This window comes from Elephantulus edwardii, unplaced genomic scaffold (genome assembly GCF_000299155.1).
Source record: "Elephantulus edwardii isolate Elephantulus edwardi_28Jun2011 unplaced genomic scaffold, EleEdw1.0 scaffold00003, whole genome shotgun sequence".
Classification (NCBI taxonomy): domain Eukaryota; kingdom Metazoa; phylum Chordata; class Mammalia; order Macroscelidea; family Macroscelididae; genus Elephantulus; species Elephantulus edwardii.
In genome coordinates this window covers 17,155,286-17,164,203 of record NW_006399753.1, presented here as the reverse complement: position 1 = coordinate 17,164,203, position 8,918 = coordinate 17,155,286, and the positions used below count along the sequence as shown (strand labels likewise).

Here is an 8,918-nt window from a genome sequence, read left to right as displayed (position 1 = left end):
CTGCTTTGAAGCCAGCAGTTGGAACTTCACTGATCTCTCTCATTCCAGTCACCAGCAGACAAGGGATTTGTTTACAGCACTGCCACCTGTGGGCTGCATGATCACAATATCATCACACACAAGAAAGTTTCTATATACATATAAACATTTGGCTGAACCATTTAAGAGTAACTTATGGACATCTATACACTTCACACTACATACTTGGGTATGCAGCTTCAGACTGAATAAGTACAGTTAACATTCCAAAGAAGAGGGATTCCAGAGCACTTTATAGTCCTCGTGCTGAGCTTGTGTATACATCAAAAGACTGCTGTTAAGAATGGATAAGGGGATGCTACTGCATGGTCCAAACTCAGAGAAGGTGTGTGTTAGAGTCCCATCCTTTGTATGTAGAGAAATAATCCGAGAAGCTATACTATATGAAGAAGAGAGCATGGCATCCGGATTGGAAGAAGATTCACTAGCAATGAATGTATGACATGCAGACAACACACTCTTGCTTGAAGAAAATGAAGATGGCTTTTGAAGTACTTACTGATGAATATCAATGCCCACAACCTTGAGTAAGGGTCACACATCACATAAATAAGACCAAAATTCTAACTGCTTAACCAGTAGACATCATAATGATACATGGAAAAATCATCAAAGTTGTCAAGGATTTTCTTTTACGCAGATCCACAATCAGGGTCTGTGAAAGAAGCAGTCAAGAAATCAGGCAATGTTGCCCCAGGCAAATCAACTGCCTAGGACCTCTTTAAAATATCACAAAGCAAAGACGCCACTTTGAAGACCTTCCGACCTAAGCCACGGTGCTGGAAAGTGCTTCATCTGCATGTGAAAATTGGCCAGTGAATAAGGAAGACTGAAGAATTATTGATGTTTTGCAATAGTTGTGTTGGTAAAGAATCCGGAATGTTCCAGAGACAGCCAAAAAAAAAAAACCAGATCTGGTTTGGAGTAACTGCCGTTGCGCTCCTTAGAAGCAAGGAGGGAGAGACTGTCTCACATACTTTGTGCATATTTTTAGGAGAGAATCAGTTCACGGAGAAGGATATTATGTCTGGTAAAGAAGAGGATGAGGAGAAAAGAGAAGACCCTTGATGAGACGGATTGACAGAGTGGCTGCGTCCATGGTGCCAAGCACAGTGTTTGGTTGAGGAATGCAGGGACTGGGCATCTTTTAGTTCTGTTGGGCCTGCGGTCACTGTGAAAAGACCTGGCTCAACAGTACAAAACAAAACAAAACAGTACAAAACAACAAGACATCTAGGATCTCTCATCATGAAACTACGAACATCCAGAGAGTATTTGCTGAGCACTGGGTGTAATCCAAACCTGAAGTTTTAATTATATCGTGGATTTAACTACCCAGTTGAATTCCTAGGTGCGGAATGTAATTATATAAGGTCTGATTATGTATGTCACAATTCCCTAAGGGGTTTTACCAGTGGACATTTCCACTTTAATGCATTAGAAAGTCACTGTTGTTGTTGTTGTTGTTGTTACGTGCCGTCGAGTCATAGACGACTCATAGCAACCCTATGAACAAAAGCCCTGAACACTTGTATAAACTTTCATCGTTTCTCCAAGTTCATAGAGCTTCCAGGGGCAAGCTATTTCAGCAGTGGATGCCACTCCTGCTTCCAAGCTTGTTTTAATTGGGGAACTCCACCAAACACTGTCCAGCATGGGTAACCATTATCACATTCGACACATCAGTGTAACAGTATTTAGCATCACAGCAACCATGAATTACTTCTGTACAGCAAATGGACAGACCAGTGCTATGCCACTTAGAAGAATGTTTGACCAAAACCAATTAAAACCAGGTCTGAGGGTTGCAGATTAAAATCACCCACATTTGGCTTGGTAGCATAACTTTCTGTCCACTAGGCCAACAGAGCTCTCTCATTGTTGTAGTTGTTGTTAAGAGTCATAGACGACTTATCACATCTAAACCTAAAGCCAAATTCCCTGCAGTGCAATTGGCTCGGATTCTTAGCAACATTCCACCAAGTTTTCTGAGGCTATACATTTATGAAAGTGGATTTCCTTGTTTTTCTTACATGTGACCTCTGGTTAGCAGCCCAACACTTAGTATTCAGGGGAGAGCTTATCTTGGGGCGCAATCCATTTGCATTGCTTGGCTCTTTTTCTTTACAATGTAGACAGGACTTTACTCATACTTTGCCATGGAGGAATCCATGACTTGTGAACATTTACTAACATGTGTTTGAAAACCAGAATTTTAGCCAAAGCCTCTAACACCATATTCCATTTTTATGCTACTCCTTGTGGAACTCTGGATCCATGGAACGTCTCCAGCATGATGAAAAGAGGTTTCCTATTGATACAAACCTATCATTTCTCACAAGTATTGAGGAACAATTCTTAAAGACTAAAGTCCACCTGATTCAAGCTGTGGTCTTTTCCCATGCCTCGCTGTGCATCTATCTGTGAGTTGGACAATGAATGAGGATGACAGAAGAATTGGTATCTTTGAGCCGTGGGTTTGGAGAAAAACACTGAATATCCTACAGACTGCCAAAAGAACAAGCAGATATGTCTTGGAGAAAGCGTAGCCAGAGTTCTCCTTGGCAGCAAGGATGGCGAAGCATTGTCTTATATAGGCTCAGTGTGTTAGGACAGGCCACTCTTTGGAGAAGGACATCATGCTTGGAAAGGTGGAGGGTCAATGAGAGAGAGGAAGACTGTCAACAAGATGGATGGACACAGTGACAGCAGCAGTGGGTTTGACTATGTCCAAATGATGAGGATGGCACAGGACACAATAAGGTCTAGATCGGTTGCTTATGGAGTTGCCTGTGAGACTTACTTGAACAACATACAAAAACAACAAGAAGAAACAAGAATTATCATAAAAGATGGTGTGTCTGTTCAGAGCACAATCACTTCATAACCTTTTCAAGTATGTGCTAGTCAAATAAGATTCGAGTTTGTAGTTAAATACACATAACAAAGCATTTGCCAAATCTGAAATGTGTTCTTACATAACTCCAAGGCATTGATTGCATTCATCATTCTGTACAACCGTTATCCTTCTTCCAATTATTATTGATAGAAACTAAACATCCCTAAAACAGTAATTCTTTCCCTCCATTTTTCCACCCCAGCTGCCCATGAATAAATGTTAATCTCTCTCTACTCCCCTATTTCATGGGAGTGTGACCATACAGTATTTGCCTTTCGTAGTGGACTTCTTTAGCTCAACATAATCCATGACCTTTCCTTATCATTTTTTTCCACTCATAGATGTCATTGGCTTAATAGATAGAGTCTCTGAAACTGCCGACTTCTTTCTTCCACTTTCATTTAAAACGACACTTGGAGGATATTATTAGCTTAAGGTCTGCACTTCGTGCTCAGCTGGATACTAATGGTTGAAACAGGACGTGAGGCTCCGTGGGGAGAGATGAGTGAGGAGCTGGTGTCCAGCAGCAGATGTCAGCAGTGCCCCCCCTCTGCTGCCTCTGTGATAGGATAAAGGTTCTGTGGTCACTCAGGAAGGACGCACGGCCTGGAGCTTCAGGATATAACGGATGATGCCTAGGGAAGAATGCACTTCTTTTTTAAAAAAAAATTTCTTTTATTAATTTAAAGGAAAATTTACAGAGACTTTGGATTTCCATTCATTCACTGTTGCACTTTTCTCCCCTCCCAACTCTCCCCCACCAGTACACTCCCCTCTTAGAAAAGTAAAAGAAAAATTTTCATTGTTTTACAATCCCTCCCCCCAGGTCCGCTCCACCATGTAGCCTTCGCTCTAGACTCCTGTCATGACAAAAATACCTAATCACAGATCCCTTTTAAACAGTTTTCTCCCTCATCTGTTTCAATGCAGTATACATTATTGAACCCATCTTTCTCAGTCTCCCGCCAACACCAATGTCAGTCCTGTTTTACAACAGTGGCACCATGCAGTACTTGTCCTTTTGTGACTGAGATATTTCACTCAGCATAATGTCCTCCAGGGTCACCCATTTTGAATAATATTTCATGAGTTCCTGTTTTTCAGTGCAGCGTAGTATTCCATTGTGTGAATAGACCACAGCTTCTCTATCCATTCGTTTGTTTATGGCCACTTAGGTTGTTTCTAACACCTTGCTATTGTGAACAAAGCCACAATAAACATGGGTGTGTATAAGAATGAACTTCTTCTTCTTGTCTACCTTTCCTTTGCATTTTACTCCCTACAGGACTCTAGATGCATGGAAATCCAGTGTAGGCAGAATGGTTGCTATTGAACTGCATGCTTCCATTTATGACATAGTGTAACATTGATGGTTAAGGGTGCACTAACATGATGCCTCCAGAAACTCTATGAACTTTGACAAAGGTTGATAGTTATAGAAAGGTTTTAGACCTTCTGTTCATAGGGTCGCTATGAGTTGTGCTCGCCTGGAAGGTGATCAATAACAACAACAATCTAGCATGCACTAGTTAAAGCTGTGTGTTTATAGCATTTCATTGATTTCTCAGTTGATCCTTCTTGGATGCATGCTATCAATATCCCCAGGAGAATGAGACTTAACAAGGGCAGACAACGAACCTGAGGCCACATGCCTAGTAAATAGTAGAGTCTAGTGTCAAATGCAGAGCTGTCTGCCACAGATCCTATTTACTCAGCTCTTACGTTGTTCTACAATAAATAGACTCTTCCTGAAGCTACCTCAGGCTATTATTTAGATGGAGATTAAAATCCCATGCTAATACTAAGATCAGAGCAACACTTTGCAATTTCTCCTGAATGCTGCAGAAAAGCACATTCCTTCAGTGTTAAACAAATAACCTGCTTCATCTAAGCCAAAAAAGTAGAGGACAGCATGAGCACAGGAAAAAGCAGAATGGAATTTAGTGTCAAAGGTTGTGGGTACAAATCCTTGTTTTACAACACAAATTAGTAAACGTCACAAGTCTTGGTTTTTTCAGTTGCAATCTATAAATGCTGTCTAGTTTGTAGGGCTCGCAAAATGTTTATATAGAATGGTGTACAGTTAAGTCTCCCCAACTTATAACAGGATTTCTTTTCCATAACTCCATCAAAAGTTGATATGACATAAGTAGAATTCTTTTTGGTTTTCTATAGTCAGCATTTGGGACAGTAAATCATAACATATGAGAATGGTAACCTGATAAACATCAACAAATGAAATGCTGCAGCGTCGTACAGAGTACATATTACCAAAGCTAGCACCTCCCAAAGCTCAGGTCGTCCTAAGGGTTGGTCTTCTAACTCAGATTCTCTGTAGATTAGGGACTACTTTGACTTCGGGGTTGTAAAATGTTTTTTCTAACTTTCCATTCCTCTGTCCTTTCTTCTCTTCCATTTTCCTGTCCATCTTCCCCATCTATTTCTACTAATATTTCTTCATTGATTAAGTTGGCACCTTTTTGTTAATATGTTTTTTGGTAACAATCAGAAATCAATTATAACATCTTCCAAAAACAATTATGGCAAATACATACTTCCTTGCCCTCATTACCGAATGCCAAGAATAAAAATTGGCATAATAGTAACTTCCAGTGGTAGCAAATGATATCCTCCTACCCCACCCCCTTGGTTGTGTTGTTTGTGTCACCATGGACTTACAAATTATTAAAAATATACTCTCAAGTTTGTCTATCAAAAGGAACAGGAGTAACATCACTACAGTACAAACAATACCCCTATAAACTAGATCCTGATTTTGAAACACCATTTCCTGCTAAGACCAGGGATCGCTTTTGACTGCTTGACTTCAGACTGAGGGCAGGAAAGTCCAGGTAAGCCTGGCATATGTCATTGTGACAAACAGGAAAATTGGAGCATCCAGAGAATAACGACTGTACTTTGTACATAAACCTTTGTCTGACCTTTTAATCTCTCCCTTAATTTAACTACTCAAAAGTAGAGTTCTTAGTTACATAAAATTGAAAGGCAAGAGGAGAAATACTCTTCTTCAGCAAGATTGTAAATTCCAATAGATTGAGGTTGCTAGAAGTTTTGTTTGTCTGTTTTTACCAATTAAGTCCCCACTGTCTAGAACAGTACTTGAAACATATTGTTGTTAAGTGCAGTAGAGTTGACTATGACTGCACCTTGCCCTATCCTGAGCCAACCTCACCATTTCTGACACACCTGATCTCATTGCCACAGTCACTGTGTCAGTCCATCTCATCCAAGGACTTCCTCTTCTGTACTGACCCTTTATTCTTTCAAGCATAATGTCCTCCAAAGACTAGATCCTCCTGACCCCAAGTATGTAAGACAGAGCTTCAAAAACATTACCACCAAGAAGCTGCCTGATTTCGCCCTCTCCAGAACAAACTTGTTTGTTCTCTCGGCCATCCACAAAACACATAGAGACTTCAAAACACGATAAATGAATAAGAATGACTTTTGTCTTTTGTCAAGGTTCTATCTCAATAATCCAAGGTTCTATTTCAATAATCCAGGCCTTACACAATTACACCAACCACGGGTTCAGATTAAAAGCGATTGTGAGGATGCCCAAGGACTGGACAGAGTGTGTATGGAGTTGCTGAGTCAGGACCAACACAGTGGCCCCTAACAATAACAACACACCTATCAGTCTGTTATAGGCACATCTATAACATGCCTATAACTCTGGCATGACACTGAATAGACAAATAATTCACGGTGTTCATATCTGAAAGGCTGTTTTTTATGAAGGGGAGGAGAAGGTACTAAAACAAATAAAATAACTCCAAAACAATTAGTGGGGCCAGTGGAAAAAGAGTGAAAGGATGATGGGAAAAGTCAGTGGAAAGGCCATGCCTACCAATTTCCTCTGTGGTTCATTGATAGGAAAGGAAGAAAGCAGATTTAAAAGGGTTTTGCTACCCAAGAACTTAGTCCCTTTCTAATGACTATCAAGTTTCTGAAATCAGTATTATTTCTTCAGATTGCAAATTCTTTCAGGAACATTTGTCCATGTGACAGATTATATGTCTCTGTGTTCACATATGGATCCTTCACTATTTGAAAAACTCAACAATGACATCATCTCAGGAGACTGATCATCTGTAAAATAGCTTAAGAGGAAACATTATTTCTCAAAATAAATCATCAGGAGAATAAAACTATTTCCTAGCATTTCTCAACATGATGGTACCTCCTAGGTGGTTGACTTTGTCCCAGATGATCTAAGAACTCTTCTCTCTGCAGGGCAAGGTGGAAGCTGAATTTCACTTAGTTACTGCGGAAGAAGCTGAGAAAAATCCTGTGGGAAAAGCCAGAAAGGAGCCAGAACCTCTAGCGAAACCCAAGTGAGTGGTGTTGTGAATGAGAACATTGGAAACGGGAAGGGCGCTTGGCACTTCATGGATGTGGGCGTCCACCAGGAGGGTCCTTCCAGCCAACACATGGGAGTGCAGCAGTCAATTGTTAGTTGTTGTTATTAGGTGCGTTTGAGTCGATTACAGTTCATAGCAACACTATGAACAGAGATCTAAACCCCACTCCATCCTGTAAACATCCTCACACTTCCTATCACACCAGAGCCCATTGCAGCAGACATCATGTCAGTCCACCCGGTTGAAGGTCTTCCTTTCCTTACACCGACCCTCTACCCCTCTAAGCATCATGTCCCTCTTCAAGGATTAGCTCCTCCTAGCAACATGCTGCCTAGGCTGTATAGTGTTTTGATTTCTAGAAATGAAAAATATTTTAAAAACCTTACAAAATATTTTGCAAATGGTTGGGGAAGTTAGTCTAGAGTAGATAAGCTTTTCTAGAATAACTAACATACATTCCTTCTTAGACATTTTTCATGTGAATAAAAAAAGTCACATGAGAATTTTTCTTATTCTCTAATCACAGGAAATTATCTGAGTATCATTTCGAGTTCTATGCTATTGGCATAAACCCTCTGACATTCAGTTGGTTCTGACTCAGCCGCCCCAGAGAAGTGGCCCGTGTGGCCTTGAAGGATATAATATTGTGGGGCGCACTGGCTCGTCTCTCTTCCACCCGTTCCTTGATGGGTTCAAACCAATGACCTTTTAGTTTGCAACCACTGTCCCACTAAGGTTGTTGCCGTTGTTGTCATAATTAGGATTTTTAATGACTCTGGATTATTTAATAGATTTTATACCTCATGAGTATATTTGCTCACCACCTCTACCCCTCAACTGAACATTTAATCTACTTCTTTGCTGAGATTTAATTAATAATGGATGCTTAATTATTCATGAGGAATAAGTCCCTAGGGTTGTGGATTAGTAGTAAGGAATTGCACTACCAACCCAAAGGTACCTGGTTCAAATCCACCAGCTGCTCCATGGGAGAAAAGATGAGTAATCTCTCCAACTCTTCCCATGCTGTTTACTGCCTCTGAAAACCTGCTGGAGGGTCCGCTATGAGTGTGTTCCAACTCGACACACACACCAGCAACAATCATTTACTAAGGGGCTCTGGTGGCCGTAGTGTGATAGCGTGTTAAGTGCTGCGTTGCTAACAGAAAAGGCCAACTGTTTGGATCTGCCAGCTCCTCCACGGGAGAAATGGGCAGCCTCCCATACGCCGCGGCCCCAGAAACCCGGTGCAGTCAGGATCATCCTCACAGTCGTGGGTGTAAGTGCTCATGAACGTAAAATTCTTTATTAAGCCCACCACTCGACTCTGGCACTAAAAAGCTGCTTTGAAGAACGCAGGAAATGTTGTTGTTGTTGTTATGTGCCGCCGAGTCATTTGCAACTCATAGCGACCCTATGCACAACAGCCCTAAACCCTGCTCTATCCTGTGCCAATCGCACTGCCTCCAACACACCCATCCCGATTACCCCAGTCACCGAATCAATCCACCTCATAGAGGGCCTTCCCCTCCTGCGCTGTCCCTCCACCCTCCCAAGCATGACGTCCCTCTCCAAGGACCCGTCCCTCCTGGCAA

The 8,918-nt window shown here is 41.3% G+C and overlaps 1 protein-coding gene across 1 annotated transcript in view; it reads left to right on the top strand.

Annotated features, from left to right (window-relative positions):
- The window catches only part of FER1L6 (fer-1-like 6 (C. elegans)), a 134,441-nt gene that overhangs the window by 124,651 nt on the left and 872 nt on the right, over nucleotides 1-8,918 (top strand). Inside the window, exon 39 of the mRNA XM_006879308.1 lies at nucleotides 7,196-7,296. Within this exon, the coding sequence (XP_006879370.1) occupies nucleotides 7,196-7,296 (101 nt within the window). The remainder of the gene's footprint in view (nucleotides 1-7,195; nucleotides 7,297-8,918) is intronic.